The sequence below is a fragment of the Paroedura picta genome, chromosome 11, assembly GCF_049243985.1.
Source record: "Paroedura picta isolate Pp20150507F chromosome 11, Ppicta_v3.0, whole genome shotgun sequence".
Lineage (NCBI taxonomy): Eukaryota > Metazoa > Chordata > Lepidosauria > Squamata > Gekkonidae > Paroedura > Paroedura picta.
Window position 1 is genome coordinate 61,138,700 of NC_135379.1, and position 18,635 is coordinate 61,157,334.

The 18,635-nt window shown below is 47.0% G+C and overlaps 2 protein-coding genes across 2 annotated transcripts in view; one reads left to right on the forward strand and one right to left on the reverse strand.

Annotated features, from left to right (window-relative positions):
- Positions 1-466: 466 nt before the first annotated feature.
- Positions 467-4,145, forward strand: LOC143820310 (interleukin-8-like). Its single transcript, XM_077302940.1, has 4 exons — positions 467-665; positions 1,293-1,428; positions 2,308-2,391; positions 3,523-4,145. The coding sequence occupies exons 1-4, from the start codon at positions 596-598 to the stop codon at positions 3,542-3,544; spliced, it is 312 nt and encodes a 103-aa protein (XP_077159055.1). The 5' UTR covers positions 467-595; the 3' UTR covers positions 3,545-4,145.
- A 4,696-nt stretch (positions 4,146-8,841) lies between these two features.
- The window catches only part of SPMIP9 (sperm microtubule inner protein 9), a 32,867-nt gene continuing 23,073 nt past the window's right edge, over positions 8,842-18,635 (reverse strand). The window contains exons 7-10 of the mRNA XM_077302640.1: positions 13,530-13,676; positions 13,107-13,236; positions 12,120-12,309; positions 8,842-9,331 (exon numbers count right to left, since the gene is read on the reverse strand). Of these exons, the coding sequence (XP_077158755.1) occupies positions 12,153-12,309; positions 13,107-13,236; positions 13,530-13,676 (434 nt within the window). The 3' untranslated portion in view covers positions 8,842-9,331; positions 12,120-12,152. The remainder of the gene's footprint in view (positions 9,332-12,119; positions 12,310-13,106; positions 13,237-13,529; positions 13,677-18,635) is intronic.

Below are 18,635 nucleotides of genomic sequence, written 5' to 3' on the forward strand. Positions count from 1 at the left end.
CCTTCCCCCCTCCAAGCCATTGGGGGGGGGCATCATATCACCCATTAAATGTTTAACAATTTTTAAAAATATATAAAAATAATTAACTCTCACCCATTCAGGAAATCCTTTCAGGGCCATCAGAAACCCCAGGATTTCACAAAACCCTGGTTGAGAAAGCCTGCCTTAGATACTACCCCTGCAAAAGTTTAAAACTGCCTTTCCATTTCTTTGTTATCAAAAAGAAAGGAAATCCAAGAAATAAGATGATTTTTTTTTAAGTATGAATGTCAGTCAATTGACTACAAAGGCCTTTAATGTATGCACAATATCAATATTCATGATCTGGTTGGTTTTGATTTGAACTCTGCCCCACAGAGGAACTGCATTACACAAAGCGGGATATTACCCACACAACATCTGCATGACTCATTTTGTGGCCGTCTTGTTATCAGCTCTGGGAATTTCCTCTGACACAGACTGTGGGCAGTACTCCAGGGCAGGCAGGAGACAGAAGTGTATAAGAGCGGACTTGCATGGCTTCCGTCAAGCACACACTGGTTTTGCAGCCTCCTGCCTTCCAGCAGCAGCCAGCTCAGACCCGACACTCCCCGCCATGAACGCCAAGATCACTGCAGCCACCCTGCTTCTTGCACTCTTCCTCTTCACTAACAGGGAGACAGAAGGTAAGCCACGGGGATGGCGGCACCCTGAACGGGGGGTGGGCTGTGGAATCTGATTCTAGATTTTCGGTGAAGAATGCTTAGATCCAAACCATAAACGTAATCCAGTTGTTAGAGTGATGGCAAATAATTGCTTGTTAGGCAGAACAAATTGCAAGTTATCTTTTCTTTAGGAAGCTCCAGCACCAAAAGGAAGCTGGAGATAATTTTACAAAATTCTTCTGGCTTTTGTACCTTCATGTGCCTCCTCCTTCATTTCTTGCACGTCTTCCCCTATTCTTCAGAGCTCCTTCCTTGCAGGGAGGGAGCAGTCAAGAAATCAGATAATAAAATAAATGCATGGAAAATCTAGGGGGTGTGGGATTCCCGCCCCCCAGACACAGGCCTGGCTACTGTTCCTGCTGGATTGTGGGTTGGTGTGCTAATTAATGATGGAATCTGTGCAAACAAATGGGCAACAGACTCCAGGCGTGGAGAACTTTGCCTGAGGATTTATATAGCGAAATATAAGGAGACCTTTCTCTTTCTCAGAGTCTGCAAGAGAAGCGCTGAAAAACCTTTGCTCACCAAATGTTTCATAGGGAGTCATAAGTTGAAACTCACCACCGTCCTTCATCTCTTTCTCCCCAGGGGTCTCACTGGCTCGGATGGGAGGGGAACTGCGCTGCCAGTGCATCAACACGCATTCCAGATTCATCCCCCCCAGAAACATTCAGGATGTCAAGTTGACCCAAAGCGGACCCCACTGCAAGAATGTGGAAGTCATGTGAGTCTGCTTTTTCATTTTGAACATCTGCATGGTGCATCTCCAGAGGCCTGCTTGGGGAGAATTGCAATAAGAAAGCAAGCCATAAAAAAACAGTGCCCTCAATCCCAAACAGCTGTCATTGAGTCCGGTACTTCCTTCAGGATTTTCATGGTGTATTGCAGGGGTAGTCAAACTGCGACCCTCCAGATGTCCATGGACTCCAATTCCCAGGAGTCCCTGCCAGCGAACGCTGGCAGGGGCTCCTGGGAATTGTAGTCCATGGACATCTGGAGGGCCGCAGTTTGACTACCCTTGGTGCATTGAATGTAGTTGTTGAGACAGAGTTTATTTTATTCATTTATTCTCACATTTCTCTCCTGCCCTTCCCTGAATGCTGGGTGGTTGCCTTTCTCTTCCTCTCTGCAGACAGAGGTGGAGGTCAGGGCTGGAGAAGTGGCTCTGTAACTGCAGGATTTGGAGTCCAGGATCCCCCCCCCGCCCTCCAGCCGGTGGGGATGAGCTTTCAAGAGCAAAAGTCCCCTCCCTCAGGATCTTAGCTGACCCCCTGGACTTGTATATACTTTGTTCCTCTCAACCAATTTGGGTCAGAACCCCCTCCTGCCCAACCCCTTTGCAAGAAATGTCTAAATTACCTTGCTGGGCCTCCATTTCAGCAGGGCTTGTGCCCAAGCGGATGGTGTTTGCGTCCCCTGTCAGCAATTAACACAGAATCTGTCCATCAGCCATGAGTGTTTGAATGGCCCTGGCACTGGGCCGGGAGTTGTTTGCCTCTTTTCTCTTGTCTTCTTCATCATGTAACTTTGACCCAGTGGCTCAAGGATGAGCCACGTCCTGCAGAGTTGGTGGCCTGACCGTCTCGATCTGCTTTTCTTGCAGTGCAACTCTCAAAGACGGCAGAGAAGTGTGCTTGGAGCCCACAGCCCCCTGGGTGAAGCTGATCATCCAAGCCATCCTGGATAGGTGAGTGGTGGTTCTCTGCCATGAATAACGCTGCAAATGTTCAGCACGGTTGCAGTCCATTTAGCGGGGCTTGAGGGTGGCTCCCATTCTCCAAGTCAGATTTGGTGGTCTCTTATTCTCCTTATTTAGTGACACCCAAAATCTGCCAGCAAATCCAACACTCTTGCGCTGCTTCATAAGCCTGGTACACACCGATTGAGTGCACAGCGAGGCACAGTTAGACATGCACACGCTGACCGGGACCTAGTCTGCACACAAGAGATAATGCACTTTCAATGCACTTTAGAAGTAGATTTTCCTGTTCTGCACAGGAGAATCCAGCTGCCAAAGCACATTGAAAGTGCATTATCCTATGTGTGCAGACTAGGCCCTGGCTGCCTCACCCTCATGGGATTGCCAGCACATTAGCACAGGTCCCTGGTGGGCAAAGGAGGCATCTGTCTATTGGCTCCCCAGTCTGGCTTCCCCAGTCACAAACTCCTCAAACTTTATTCTGCTACTTTAGACCGACATGGCTACCCACCTGAATTTGCCCTCCTCCACCTGTTCATGCTCTGCAGACTGCCTGGCAGTCAGTTGCACATGGAGGGAGGGCAGGGCCCATGTGATTGTGCCCACACTGCCTCTCTGTGCATTCAGGTTCCTGTGGAGAGCCCTCTGACTGTTTCTGCTCCAGGCAAGTTTTCCTGACTTGCATCCTTTAAAAAACGCATTGAATTTGCCATGGTCTCAGTGACATGATTTGGGGGGGGGGGGGAGGAGTTGTTGAGCTGTGGTGGCATTATGGTGATCCAGGAGGGGTTTGAGGCAGGAGAGGTTCTGAGGTGCCTGCCTCTTGAGTCCAGCAGCCCTGAGCCTCCTTAGCTGTGACCCCTCCAAGCCCTCCCCAGCGCCCACTGGGCTTAGCTTTCGGACTCTCCAGGCAGGGCCACTGATATAATCAAAGCAAAAACAAAACCTAAGTCGTTTAATGCTTTCAAAACAGGTCATACCTACACAATAACTGGCAGGCAACACCATGTATATCTATTTTCAGTCAGTTGTTCAAAATTCCGGCTTATTTGAGTCTAAATAGTTCTGAGCCATTTTTAGAATGCGTCTAACATCTTCCTTTTCTTTCCTCTATTCCAGGGCTCAAGGCAATGCCCTTTAAACCACTGCAAAGGAAGTTTCAGAAGGTTTCCCATTTTGTGTCTCTGGGGCGACCTATTTCAGCCCAGCCTAATTTTCACAGCAAACCTTTCTGCGGGGGGATCCATTTCCCAGTTATTTTATAGCAGCACTTCTAGAAAACAGTATTTCCGAAGCTTGGACACCTTACCAGAAGAGCCACAAGGAAGTCGGGGCCTGCTGGCAGGCCAGAAGTATTACTCAGGGCTATGTTTACAAGATAACTTTGATGGGAGAATCCTGCAACCTGTGAATTGCCTCCATCAAGGCCCCATGCATGAGTCTGAGTGCAATTTTTCTAACCTATTTTTTATTAGCATGGACATTTCTAGAAGACTTTCCTGACGGATACAGTTTTTAAATGGACATGTTTGGAGTTTAAAAAAATATTTATTTATATTGTCAAATAATGCTTTGGACTTTTCTAAGCTTAAGAATTCCTCAGAGCAAAGAAAATGAATCCTGAATCTTCCATTTATATGTGAAATTGGAAATGTTTACTTATTTATATATATTTATTGGTAATGTATTTTTCAAAATATCTTTGAATACCTGCTATTTATTTTATACTATTTATACTAAATTGGAGAAATCTATTTTTAAATGTTATAATAAATGATATTTTTTAAAAAGTACCTGTAATTCTTTAGTATCAATCTCTTTATTTACAGTCATTTAGACCAAAATTTCAGATGCACTAATAAACAATGACAGTAAAAAAGGAAGGTTACATTAAAAAAAAGGTTAGAAATGCTTCAGCAGTAAAACTTTAGAACTTTTAAAACTATAAAAGTCAATTTTTAAGAGAAGCATTAAATACTACTGACTATTTTAGGAAAGCAAAATGAGACATAATAAAATAAAATTAATAAACTGTTAAAATATAAAACTAAAAACAAGATTAAGGGACGAACCATAAAAGCTACTAACCAAAAATATAATTTTATGGACCAATCGGCAAAGTTATAATGCTATACGTCAGTGACCCAGTCTTTCCTAGTTCTTGAAGCTAGCCAAGGCTTCACTCCTCCCGCAGCTGAGGGAGTGCTCCCCACATCCTCCTTGCCTCCAGAGAATGGGGGGGGGGGGGTACAATGGCCTTTGCCCTCCAAAGCATCTGTTTTCTCCAGGGGAACTGATGCCTGGAGATCACTTGGGACCATTCCGCACAACATAAATGTAACCGAAGTCTTACCTTTTGTAAACGCTATTAACGTTCCGCATGACGTTGTAAACAAATCACAAAACTCCCGCCAAACTCCAGCAACAATCAGAATTTTATAGCACTTAGGGGGAAATCCAGAAAAGTGGATTCCCCCAGAAAAAAATGCTACACTTCTGAGCACAAGTCGCAACACATCAGCGAAAGACATGTGCGTTCTCAAAATAGCGGTAGAATGTCCCTCCCTAGCTCTCGCCCCCAAGTTTCCAGAGATGTGATCACCATTTCCCCCCCCTTAAACCGGCGAAAGCAACGAATAAGCAAGGCTTCTTCAGCTAAAGTCCCTCCACAGAAGTGCTTAACAGTAAAACAAATCTCTCTTCTGCAATTGTCTTTAAAGTTTCTGAGCACAATACAGCCCCCTGTTCGACACTGCCCGTAATTTCGGACAGAAATTGCACTCATTGGGGGAAAATTTTTCTTTTTTACTTGAAGAGCATGTAAACAATTAAGCGCCAGCTCCTACGCCAGCAAAAAAGGTCTTTTTGAGACAACGAATGAACAAATATTCGTTGCTACTGGTGTTTTCGGGTTTAAAAAAATAGTTTTTAAAGGGAAAGGGGCTTTTCGGGAGCATGAACACAACAGTTCATTGGCTGTTCTGTTTCATTGACGGCCAGGGGCGGTAAGAAGCGCAGAAAAATATTGCCTCCTTTGTTGCGATTCTGGCAAGACCGGAAACCTTTGGGTAATGAATAGACCACTACTGGGACTTCTATTTTCCACTAGAATTGAAGGTGTGCAGAATGACGAAATTCCACTATTAATTATAGCATTTCTGCATACTGCAAACATTTAGCAACTTTGGTCGTTGTGCGGGATGGCCCTTGTAATTGCTGAAGCTCTCCAGACCCCACCTGGAAGTTGGCAACCCAGATAGTAGCACATGGAGGAAGAGTGGGGAATCATTTTCTCCAGGGGAACTGATTCATGTACTTGGAGATCAGTTGGAATGCCTGCTCTGCATATGATCAGAGGAGGGCCAGATCCTGCTTCTCAAGACACAGACATTGGTGGTGTATCTGGATGCTGGGGGGCTGGGCTCTAGCAGTACCTCCAAGGCACAAACTGTTCCCCAGGACAGGCAGAGTCCTCAGCCCGCGAGTGGCTGTCTCAGTGGCAAACAGGTCCCCAGTCTTGTTGATGACACGAAAAGCTGATGAGAAGTCCTGAAAAATCCAGAAGTGCAAAGTTCCCCTGCAATTCTCTCTGCATAGCCCACCCAAACCAGCTCTGAACCTGGCCTGTGTTAATTTCTCTCCTCCACAGCTGCCTGAATTTGAGGTTTCTTTGGATCTCCTCAGTCTGGAGATGGAGGGGGTGTCTCCTGACTGCTCTTCTCAAAGAGGCCAAAACAGTGGCAAACAAGAGCCTGTCATCTGCCATGTCAGTTCTGGTGGAGCTCCCCAACTGGACGGGTATTCTTTCTCGATCCCCCTCCTTTTGAGTACCTTTGTTCTCAGCCTGGCCTTCTAGTGCAGAGGCTCAGACTTCTGTTATGGAAATGTCATATCTCAGTGTCCCTGCCCAGATGTTTTTCACCTGCGGCCAAGCCAGGCTATCTGACTCCAGCTTCCATGCTTTCCGGGATCAAACGAGCTGTTTGTGGGAATGGGCAGTCCCTGTGTAATCTTGGGGGCAGGGGGATAAAGGAATAATTCCCTAATACAAGCCATCAGTCCAACCCCCTACCTGTAGTTTAAACCCATCACTGCTGTCAGTAAGACTAGCGATCCCCAACCTGTGGGCCGCGGACCACATGTGGTCCTTCGACTAATTGGAGGTGGGCCCCGGAGGATGCCTTCTCCCCCCCCCCCGGCCCTTTACTTCACCCCCCCCCCAGCCCTTTACAACACACTTCATTGTTGTGGCGTGTCTGTATCTTATTTTGAAGGGATGTTTAAACATTACCATAGCGATCAGAGAGCGTTAGGGCAGTGGTTGAGAGTAGAGGAGTAAACTACCCCCCCCCCACTGGGCCTCAGTAAAAGGCGTTGAGTCGTCCCCGGTGATAAAAAGGTTGGGGACCACTGAGTAAGACCACTTCCTTCCCTCCACCTTTCAAAGACTTAAAGAGAGCCATTCTGCCCCCTCTCATGTCCCAGCAGTGTTTACCATCCTATGTAGATCATGTGTAATGTCTGCTCCCTTCACACCAAGCAGGCAAGTCACCACGCAGCCCTTATGCAGTTCCATAACCCATCTATCTACATCTATCTACATACCTGGGGATCAAATCCCCACCACCTGCCCAGGGAGGGCCACCTAGTGTGAAAAGAACCCTGTTCCCCAGCTGTAGGAGGGGCAACTTCTGAGGAAAGATTCCTTCTTTCTCCAGCACAGTGGCCTGTTTCTCCAGAATCATATGCTCCCTGGCAGCAAGAGGGCAGCCGTTCTAAGAGGGGGGCACACCTAGCAAGTCCTCGAGCGCCTTATCTGGGTGCCTAACTGGCTGCCTTTGCTTCTCATTGATCCTAAGGGTGCAAATTCATTTTCTGAGAACCAGGAGATCCTTGCACTGACCACACACCCATGATGACTTTTGTCCTAGTGGTAGATAGTCTTACATGTTACTTATTTTTATTTTATTTATTAAAATTGTACACTGCCCTTCCCAAGGGTTCAAAATGGCTACATTCAGTGCAATACACTGGGTAGCCCCCAGCCCCCTGCTGGCATTCTACCTTCATAATTGCTTTTTAAAAATATCCTTTTTATTGTTATTGTTGTTGGGTGGGAAGTCGTGTCAGACTCATCGCGACCCCATGGACAATTATCCTCCAGGCCTTCCTGTCCTCTACCAGTCCCCGGAGTCCATTTAAGTTTGCACCTAATCCTTTTTATAAATGTCCTATTTATGTAGGTCTGTTTGCAGAAAGTTTAACGTAGAATCATAGAACCATAGAGTTGACATGGGCAGAATAGGCTGTCTAGTCCAACCTCTCGCTCAATGCAGGAGCAGCCCAAAGCAGCCATAGGTTGGCTAAACTTGCCTGTTACTCCCTTGTTCCAGACACTGTGTCACTGGAGCTGGGATACTCTGGGAATGGGGCCTACTCCCAGGAGCCTTAAATAAATATTTTAGGCAAACCTCTCCCCCTCACTGGAGCCATTCACAACCAGGAAAGGAAGATGAGTGAGCCAGCTGCAGGTGGATTAACAACAGTTCTTGCTCAGAGGGAGCTTGGTGTAAACTGCACGGAGCTTTTATTCCAACCTCAGATCGATTCAGTCCCTGCCCTCTATACAGAATGCAATTTCCTTTTGGATTCTGGGCAATTTTAATTTTCCTTCTGCAGCAAGAAGGATTGATCCGGAGTGACCCTACCTTTATTGTGCGATATCTCAGACTGCTTTTAATCCTGAATATCCAGCTTGGGAAAGAAAGCTCCATAGAAGAGAACCTCTGATAGGCTACACCTGGTCATGTGACACGCTTGCCTTAAAGGAGAAGCCCCTAATTTCTCTCAACTTCTGTCGATCCTGGATTTTTCCTCCCTCCTCTGCCTTTTTCGATCCTCTCCCCCACCCCTCCAAGAAAAGAAAGAGGCTCCCTGCCTGGCTCCTCTCCCCCCACCCTTCAAGAAAAGAAAGAAAGAGGCTTGGCTCCCCCACCACCACCTTCTGAGCCTCCCTAACCACGTGCAGAAGACTTTCCTGTTTCAATGGGGAAGGGGGGGGAGAGAGGAAGACCCGAGTTCAAAACGATCTAAATTCAACAGGATTGACAATGGAATAAAGAAAGTGCAGACTCTGTCCTCCTCTCCTTCCCAGGCTGCCTTTTACTCCAAATGCTAATTGAATTCCAAACACTGATTTGGCTGGGCTTAAAGGGGAATCTTGGGATGCCTCGGAAGCTACAGGAGGCATTTCAACTGCATGTTTTTCTTGTAGGCAAAAACCCTTCCTTAAAGCTGAAAATTGTACATGTACTTTTATCTTGAGCCCACTGGTTTAAGCCTTAGCTGTATTTGAACCCTAGCTCTAGCTTGTTTTATTTGTTTTTTCCTCTTCTGTTATGACAACTTGCCTAAGGTTTAGCTTTACCTGTGAACTCACTCTCCCTAGACCCTGGTATTAATGCTTTAATCTCTAGGTGTAAAAGTCTACAAGTGAGATTAGAGCATAAACTTGTCCTGAGATCTCCCTTTTAATCCTTGTCCTTTATCTGACCCTTTGTTTAACCCTTCCCATACTGCAGTAAAACTAGCAGAGTACCCAACAATCCTGGCAAAGGAGTTCACCAATATCCCTGATGTTTTTTGGCAACTGTTTTTAATGTTAAAAGGCACGGCAACTTGAAAAGCTCTACCTACAAAGAATTTAAGACTATAGGTAATGCACAGTAACACTGTCCAATTCACACATAGTTCAAAACCAGCTCTTTTGTTTGACCTAGGTAAATGTGTCATAAAAAGCTGTGCTCCGTCGTAACAGATAAAGCAGCGCAACCTAAATAATTGCTGGTGCTATATCAAGCCGTCTGCAGGCCTCCTCGGCCCCAATAAGTTTCCAGGGGAAGGTCCTCTATCGTTTGCAGGACGACAACTGGAAGCAAAAAGACAAGCATGTGTAGGAAACCACCGAGAAACAAGGCACTGCTGGACTACGTACATACATTCCAGATATACTGCATTTGGATCAGTCAATGGTAGCTGGGAGTCATGATATTGGAATGGAACCACTATGTTGAGAGGTTGTGGGTGTCCAAGCCCAGAATGCTGACTGCAAGCATAGGGAGTCCATCCCCTTCCTACCTGGGTGCTTTCCAGAAGCCCTGAAATTGGATGCTGGGCAAGGGGTACGTGACAAGAGCTGCTTTCTTAGGTACCAAATAATTTACCTGTTAACAGCTCTCCACTGAAGACTAGAATGAAGACAAAGCCATACTGCCCAGGGAATTCCTAGATTTCTCCCCGCCATTTTAAAAGAGAATAGATGCCAAGCCCCTTTTTCTCAGGGGGACCAGAGAATTCCCCTTGCCCTTGCAGTTAAGTTCTAATACTAACGGAAAGGTCCAGCATGAGGTCAGTGCTCTGGTCCCCCGACAAAGCGTAGGGGATTTGCAGGACAATAAAGTTGTCACCTATCCTCTGACATCTCCCTCCCTTTTTGCTTGCTGCCACATTGCCCGGTGCTGTCCAGCTTTTCTTTCTCTAAACAGAATACGGCCACTGGGCTTGTAATTTTAAGGGGGAAGCTGGAATGGGAGTGGGAGAGAGGGAACATTTCCCCCCCATGGGATTTGTTCAGGCTTAATTTGACCTAGATTCCATTTATTTGTCTCTTTGACGGCCCATGGTACTCATAAGACTCTCCTCCTACAACACCCCATTAGTAAAGTGCAAAGGGAAAGCCTGGGGCAGAGGCAGGAGGGGGGAGAGACACTTTCTCCCCCTGCTCTTTTAGGGGTTGAAGGGCCTCATGGTGCGGCTCTCTGCCATGGGGCTTTTAGGTGCCTGGTTCCCTATTCTTTGGACAGAGGGTCTGCAGAGATTTTTCTTCTTCATGGGAATTTCCTAGCGATGGACTCCAGAGCTGGGGAAAGGGGCCAGGTCTTCGAGAAGATCTCCTGGACCAGCCTCGTGGGCTTGAAGAGGAAGCCACATTAATGCTTGGAGCACTTGCTTCTCCTCAAGGGGCAGATGAAAGGAAGGTTGTTCCGCTGTTTTTCTAGGCAGAGGCTAACATGGAACTCGAGGAGGCATCTCCTGGACAGGGACCCTCTTTGTGGTGACAGCAGAGACATTAATTCTTTGGTCCTCTGGAGTAAAGCACTGCTGGCTCCGAAAGACAGGGAGTCAAAGGCCCATTCTGGACACACAGGATAATGCACTTTCAATGTGCTTTGGCAGCTGGATTTTCTTGTGCAGGACAGGATAATCTACTTCTAAAGCCTCTTGTGGCGCAGAGTGGTAAGGCAGCCGTCTGAAAGCTTTGCCCATGAGGCTGGGAGTTCGATCCCAGCAGCCGGCTCAAGGTTGACTCAGCCTTCCATCCTTCCGAGGTCAGTAAAATGAGTACCCAGCTTGCTGGGGGGTAAGCGGTAATGACTGGGGAAGGCACTGGCAAACCACCCCGTATTGAGTCTGCCATGAAAACGCTGGAGGGCGTCACCCCAAGGGTCAGACATGACTCGGTGCTTGCACAGGGGATACCTTTACCTTTTTACTTCTAAAGTGCATTGAAAGTGCATTATCTATTGTGTGCAGAATAGGCCAAAGTCACTGTATGGAATCTTTCATAGGAGAAAGAGGAAGGTGTGGTACTGCTGTAAAGTTCCAGGACATGACTTATCACAAGAATGCAAAACCAGAGGGCACCGACTTGCTGATCTCTCCTGGCTTGAGGCATGGAGGATGAAGCATGGCACAAGCATTCCTTAAGGGAAGATGTTGTTGTTGTTGTCGAAAAGCGGTATCAAATAAAGCGACAATTTAGGGATGGTCTGTCCAGGGCCTGATAACAACTTTTAGCATAGCCTCCAGAATCAAGGAGGCTAATATTTGAAAATTTGTGAAAGAGAAAAGTTCCCCTGTTTCCTAACAACTCTCAGCCTCCACAAGCTAAAGTCCATTGGGATCATGGGAGATCCAAACAGGGATACAAGAGAAGGGACCATTTTTTCTGGCCATGAAGCTTCCGGGACTACAATTAGTAGCTATGGAAGACCTGGAACGCAGACTGAACAGAAGGCTTTTCATCAGCCGGAGCGGTGTGTTGTGTGGCTTGCGTTTTTGCTTGTGAAAGCTGATAGATAAATGTAGGAACTACTTTATACGTTGGATAGAATGGGAGGAATGGGTTCAAAGGAGACAGTGGCACAAATGCTGCATTTGACCCAGAGGAGAGAAGCAAAAGAGGCCGAGGCTTTGTGCTTTTCCTCCAGTGGCCAAGTGGAGCAGCACAAAACGTGCAGAGGCAAGTCAAGGAGAGAGATGCGTGATGGTGAAGGATCATAGGTGCACTCTGTATGTGTGACAAGATGGTTGGCTTGGCATCTGGATTCCCTTGGCCATCTTAAAATCTCCCAGCTTGCTATGGGGAAGACCAACATGTACAAGGCTGGCCATTCATGTTGAAAGAGCGGGGGTATATTTTATCTTAAACCTGAAGCATGTGAGATGAAGGCAATTGCACCCCCCTCCCCTCCTCCCCCAAGGACAGACCTGCCACCAAAGAAAAACAAGTCCACATCTCCCTTGGACAGAGGCCTTCAAAAGCAAAACCTGTCATTTTACAGCATTTCCAGCTCCATGAGAATAAATCATGTTGCCCACACTGCCAAATATTTGCCTTCTCTAATGCTGTGAGGTGAGAGAGAGCACCTCCCCACCTTGGTGCGTCTGTCAGGAGCCTGTGAGTGCCCTCAAAGGGCCACCGGTGTCTGCGACGGCATCCCGCAGGAGAGGTGAGCTACAGGCTTGGTTGCTGAGCAGAAGGAAGAGGCAGGGCTCCTCAGCGTCCAGTTATGCCTCTGCAGGAAAATGCTGTAGTTGTCCATGTAGTCGGACATCCAGGGGTCCCTGGACAGGGTGGGAGAGAACACCAGGGTCAAGTGGAGGGAAGCAGGGAGACCCATTCAGCTATGCCCACGTGTCATCTCTTTTGGCCTCTCTCCCCACAGCTTCTCTCTCTGCCAATGCAGATTTGGCACTTGCAAATGCTGCCAGGGCAACCACTGTCCCTGAAATGAAATGCCCTCCGTGTTAAGAGGAAGCAGACCATAGTTTGGGCTAAGGCAGCCTTGGCCAAGAGAGCTCACACCATGCACCTTGTGGGAGGGGAAATGTTACTCTTTCATGACAGAGGCCTCATACCGGCGCTTCCTCCAGCTCTTCCTATCATGTAAATAATCCTAGCCAGCCCTGCTTGTTGACTCTCCTTGGGGAGAAACTGGGGGTGCCTCAATCCCTTTCCTCAGATTAGGGAACTTTTCTTCACGGCCCCTTCCCCCAGCTGCTTCCAGTGCGTGGATTCACCCCAAGACAGGCCCGTGTGTGGGGCCCAACTTCTTTCCCTCTCAGCCCCCACTCTCCCTCCTTCTCTTAAAGCTGATCTTGCAGAGCAGTTCTCTCTGAGCTCTTTCAGAGCTCGTTCCTCTGAGCTTCCTCACAGGATGTCCCACCTTCCTCACAGGATGTCTGTTGTGGGGAGAGGCAGAGAATGGGGTTTGTACACCACTTTGGGCCTCCTTTGGCTAGTGAAAAGCAGAGTATAAAAACCCAGCTCTTCCTCTTCCTTCTAAATTTGTCTTCCTGAAAGGCGTATATCTCTCATCCCTTCACAAATCACACTTCCAAAGTCCCCCAGTAGGACTCACCTGTTGTAGTAGCCATCTTCAAGGAGAAGGTTAGAGAAATTCCGGTGTGCTCGACAGAATCCACTTCGGACTCTAAGCCAGTGCTTGTAATCCCTCTGGTAGGTGCTTGCATCAGTAGCACTAATGAAATCTGTGAAAAGATCAACTCTCATTACCCAGAGCAAACACAACTCAAATGTCACCCATTTTCTTTATGAGTTTACCCGTTTTGCTATATTTTGGGTGGATATTGGGCTTTCTGGCTTTTAATGGTATCCATAGAATCTTAGTTCCATACCCTTGGAAGAGCCAAACCCCTGCTCCATGCAGGACCTGCCTCAAGACCACCAGTGTGGGGGAGCTCACCTCCACCCAGCAGGGACGGTGCAGGTTTCAAATAGGCTAACCTGCCCTGAGCTATTGGAGGTCTTAATTCAATCTCACCTGGTGGAAACACAGAACAGCCCAGGCTCAACTTCTTAGTCTCTTGAGCTTGTGTGTGCTGCGCTCTCTGGGTTTCCAAAAGAAATTGTTGATAGTTGTCCCAGTTCTGTCCCAGTTCTCGCTGGACACAGGGAATATCTGTGCTACCTGGAAAAGGATAGGAAAATATATAAACAAACAAGCAAACAAACAGACATATGTACATCAACAGAGAAGAGAACCACTAAAAGTCTGTGGGAAACAGAAAATGATTCACCAGCAGGTGGCAGGCAATGATAACAAGAGAGAAAGTTTTCAAAGTTATGGTGCCCTTTCTCAGATCCCTACCCACCACAGATGGCAAGGTGCGCAGGGCCCTGATGACAACTAGGGAGATTGTGTAGGCTCATACGGGATTAGGTGGTTCTTAAGGCATGCTAACCACAAGCCTCACTGGGCTTTAAAGTTCAACATGAGCACCTTGAATTGGGCCCAGAACCAAACTGTGAGCCAGAGTAGGTGAAATAAGATGTGAATGATATGACCCACTCTAATCAATGTCCTGGCTAAGGCATGCTATGTCAATTGGAGGGTGCAGTGTAGTAGTCTAATACAGAGTTGACCAAGGGCCATTCCGCACAACTTTAATGTAGCAGAAGGCTTGCAAATTGTAAACACTACTAATTTGCAGTTCCGCAAGACGTCGCACACAATCTGCAACACTCCTGAAACGGTTCCGCGAAAAGCGCTTCGTTGTAGCGCTTAAAGGGAAATCAGGAAAAGTGGATTCACCCTCCGAAAGCGCTACACTCTTGCAAACAATCTGCAAAACTAGCGGAAAAGACCTATGCGTTCCCATTGTTGCGGTTCCAACAAAGTCCCTCCCCCTGGCTCTCTCCTCCGAACTTCCGGCGAAGCGATCGCCATTTTTTTTTCCGGAGCGAGCCGAAAGCAACGAACCAGCGAGCCTTCATTCACCCAGCGAGGCTTCTCCAGCTACAGTCCCTCCACAGAAGTGCTTTAAAGCTCCCCTAAGTCCCCAAACACAACACAGCCCCATTCGCAAGTTCCCTTTATTTTCAGCCGAAAATCGCGCCTGTGCAAGGGGGGATTTTTTTTTCACTCGGGGGAGCGTGGTAATGATGCATCGCCAGCTCACACGCCAGCTGCCAGCTAGATGGGTCTCTCCGTTGCAACAAATCAAGGCTTATTCGTTGCAACATGTGTGTTTTTCTTTTTTAACTGTGCTTAAAGGGAAAGGGGCTTTTCGGGAGCATGATAACAACCGCCCATTGGCTGTTCGTTTGATTAACGGCCAGGGGCATGACAAAGCACAGAAAAAATCGCTTCCTTTCTAGTGATTTTTGCGAGACTGGAAACCTGTGGGAAACGAATGTAATGCTACTGGATTCCACTAAAAAAGCAGGTACGCGTAATGCCGAGATTGCACTTTTAAAAATAGCGTTTCCGCTTTGTGGAACCAATTGGCAACATTGGTCCTTGTGCGGAAACACCCCAAGTATTACTTTTGAGCAATAAAAATGTGATGCATAAATGCCAGCTGTGGGATACCTGTGGATACCTGGTCTGATGGTAGTGTGTGTGAAAGTTCTGGTGGACACTAAGTGTGTCTACACTAGGCATATCATTTGGATTTGCATCTTTAAAGTGTTTTTTTGTCTGTTTCTGCATTGAAATTCACCTCTTCGCCCTCTCACTTGCTCTTCAGCAAAGGAAACCGAAGAAAACTGGTTTCCGTTTTTAAAGCAGGGACTAATGGGTATAATTTGGGTCTGCCAAATGTGGAAATGTATACAATGAGGTATTTCCCTGTGCCCAGCATTTTGAGTTGTTTAGGAATGCCCCTTTCCTCGTTGCCATCCTCCTTCCCCCTACCTACCTCTCATCTCCCTCTGTTCTGAAAAAAATCTGGACTTTTTTGTACCTTTGCTTTCGTTGTGTCCCTTAATCCCACCATTCTTCATCATTGATCACCTCCCCCTTCCTCCCAAAGTGCCCCAAATATAATTGCAAAAAAACGCCTGAGTTATAAGGTTACAACATCATACAGCTGTGCAAGACTGTGAGACTGTTTTTAAAAAAATCAGAAACAGCGTTGTAACAAGGTGATCATGTTACAACACTATTGGAATTTTTATAAAGTAGTTATGATGTTATAACCTTATAACTCAGGCTTTTTAAAGATTACATTTGGGACATGTGGGGAAGGCAAAGAGGCAATCAACAGCATAGAATGGTGGGATTAAGGGGTGCAACAAAAACAAAGATACACGCTGACACCATTTTGCAAAAAAAAACATTTTTGGAAAAGGGGATGAGAGCAAAGCATGATGGAAGGCTGCTTCTATCAGACGCAATGCGGAAAGCATGTCATGAATTTCAGCCTGGGAGAAAAGCCCAAATGGGGAAACGCTAAAGACAATTTGCAGCATCCAAAGGATATCGAAAGTGAGGCTAAAATAAGGTATGTCTCTTAATGTGGAAACAGTCTAGGTTGAATATTAGCCAACAGTGTGGATAAGAAGGCTCATGAGATACCTTATTAGACAATTAAATGTGTGAACTTCTGATAATGTGTTGAATGTTCCAAGGCCTCCAGACAGAGCCCCACCCATGCCTGGAAGGCTTTGGAATGTTCAAGACACAGCACCCCCACCTTCATAGGCAAAGATATTATGAGGTGAGGGGGTGGGGAAACCACCAGGACTCAGCCCAGCGCCTTGTGGAGTTGGTCATGCAACACATTCTCCATTTACCTGCCTTCTTATGGCCCTCCCAGGGTTCTACGTTCTGCCAAGTCCTAATAGGTTGGTGATTCCTGGCCCACACAAAATTAGCTGGTCTTAACCAGGGTCAGGGCCTTAATGGCCGTAGCCACTGCCTGGTATAATGAGCTCCCAGAAGAGCTACGGGCCCTCCCAGAGCTAATGCAGTTCTGCAGGGCCTCTCTTCCACCAGGCTTCAGTTTGAGGCCAGGTTAAGGCAAGAACTTGGAAGCCTCCTCTGTTACTCTCCAGTGATGTCACTGATATCCTCCTGAGTAGTTGGTTGTCAGCAGGGGCAGCTGGGGGAAGGGGTTTTTAGGAGGTTGGGTGGCTATTGGGGTTTGTTAGTTTTTGTGATGTGCATTTTAAACTTTTTAAAGAAAGGAAGGAAGGAAGGAAGGAAGGAAGGAAGGAAGGAAGGAAGGAAGGAAGGAAGGAAGGAAGGAAGGAAGGAAGGAAGAAAGAAAGAAAGTTTTAAAAGGTGGGGGTATTTAAAGGCAGTGCAGTGCCCCATTACAGCTGATCAGGACAGCTATGAGACTATCAGAACCAGCTGTAGCGTGTGTGTTGGGGAGAAAATCCGGCAGCCTTTTAACTATGTTTTAATGCTGCAAGAGACCTATAACAAGGTATGGAATGTGTCAGAGAAAAGTTAGCTTTCTTATTCTCCTGTAATTGGTCTGATGAGACTGAACTAGATAGCAGATATGGTTTCAGCAACTTAATAAACCTTTATTGTATTTTTAAAATTCTTTTTAAAAATTCTTTTTCAATTTATAGACCACCGCTCCCCGAATGGGCTTGTGGCAGTATACATTACAAAACATTAAAAGCACAATAAAACCTTCCCAAAACCCACAACAAGGCAGCAGTGGTCACAACCTCTAACCCCATCCATCCTTGTTCAGCCTGGTGGTCAAGTTGTCTTTAGGTGAGAGTGGGAGCAGAGGGGGATCTTTAGTTGGACTGCTGGGACTCTACCCTGGCCTCAACCATATGCCTGGTGGAAGAGCTCCGTCTTGCAGGCCCTGCGGAAAGCTGACAGCTCCGTCAGGGCTCTTGGCTCTTCCAGGCGCTGGCCCTAGTTTAGGCCAGGCTAATGTCCTGGGGGCCCGGGACAACTAATAGATTTGTACCTGCAGGGCACAAATAGGACCCAGGCTGTGTATGGCCTTAAAGCAGGGGTCCTCAAACTACAGCCTGCGGGCCACATACGACCTGCTGAGGACATTTATTTGACCCACTGAGTGTTTTTGGCACCACTGCCTATCCTGCTTAGCAGTTGACTTGTCCCAGGCCCGCAGTGCACATGTGTGCAATGTGCGCCACATTCCCCGACTTCCCTCCTTCTCTTTGTCTGTGCATCACTTGTTACAACTAAAAAGATATCCCCTGTGCAAGCACCGGGTCATGTCTGACCCTTGGGGTGACTCCCTCCAGCGTTTTCATGGCAGACTCAAGCTGGGTACTCATTTTACCGACCTCGGAAGGATGGAAGTCTGAGTCAACCTTGAGCCGGCTGCTGGGATCGAACTCCCAGCCTCATGGGCAGAGCTTTCAGACTGCATGTCTGCTGCCTTACTACTCTGCGCCACAAGAGGCTAGCAATGTTACAACTAGCAATGACAAATATGGAACTGGACATGAACTATCTCATTCGCCAAAAGCAGGCTCATAATTCCCATTGAAATACTGATACGTTTGTTGATTTAACTTTGCTTGTTCTTCATCATTTTAAATATTGTATTCGTTCCCGTTTTGTTTTTTTACTTCAAAAAAAGATATGTGCAGCATACATAGGAATTTGTTCATAGTTTTTTTTTTAACTATAGTCCTCCAACGATCTGAGGGACAGTGAACTGGCCCCCTGTTTAAAAGGTTTGAGGACCCCTGCCTTAAAGTTTAATACCAATACCTTGAAGTTGACCCAGAATCAGACTGGTAACCAGTACATATGAAGCACCGGCTGAATATGGGCCCTCCAAGGTGTCCTGGTGTGGACCCTTGCAGCTGCATTTTGTTCTAGCTGTAACTTCCAGATCAAAGACAAGGGCAGTCTCGCATAGAGTGAGTTACAGAAGTCTAGTCTGGAAGTGACCGTTGCATGGATCACTGTGGCCAAGAGTTCCGAGGACAGGTAGGGTGTTAGTAGCCGGGCCTGGCAAAGATGGAAAAAGCCGTCTGGGCTACTTTAGTGACCTGAGTCTCCATAGAAAGGGAGGTGTCAAATGTGACCCCCAAATTCCTGGCAACTGCTGCAGGTGTTAGTCGCACACCGTCCAGACATGGGAGAGGTGGTTCCTGTTTTGCCCTCTTCTTCCTAGCCACAGGACCTCCATCT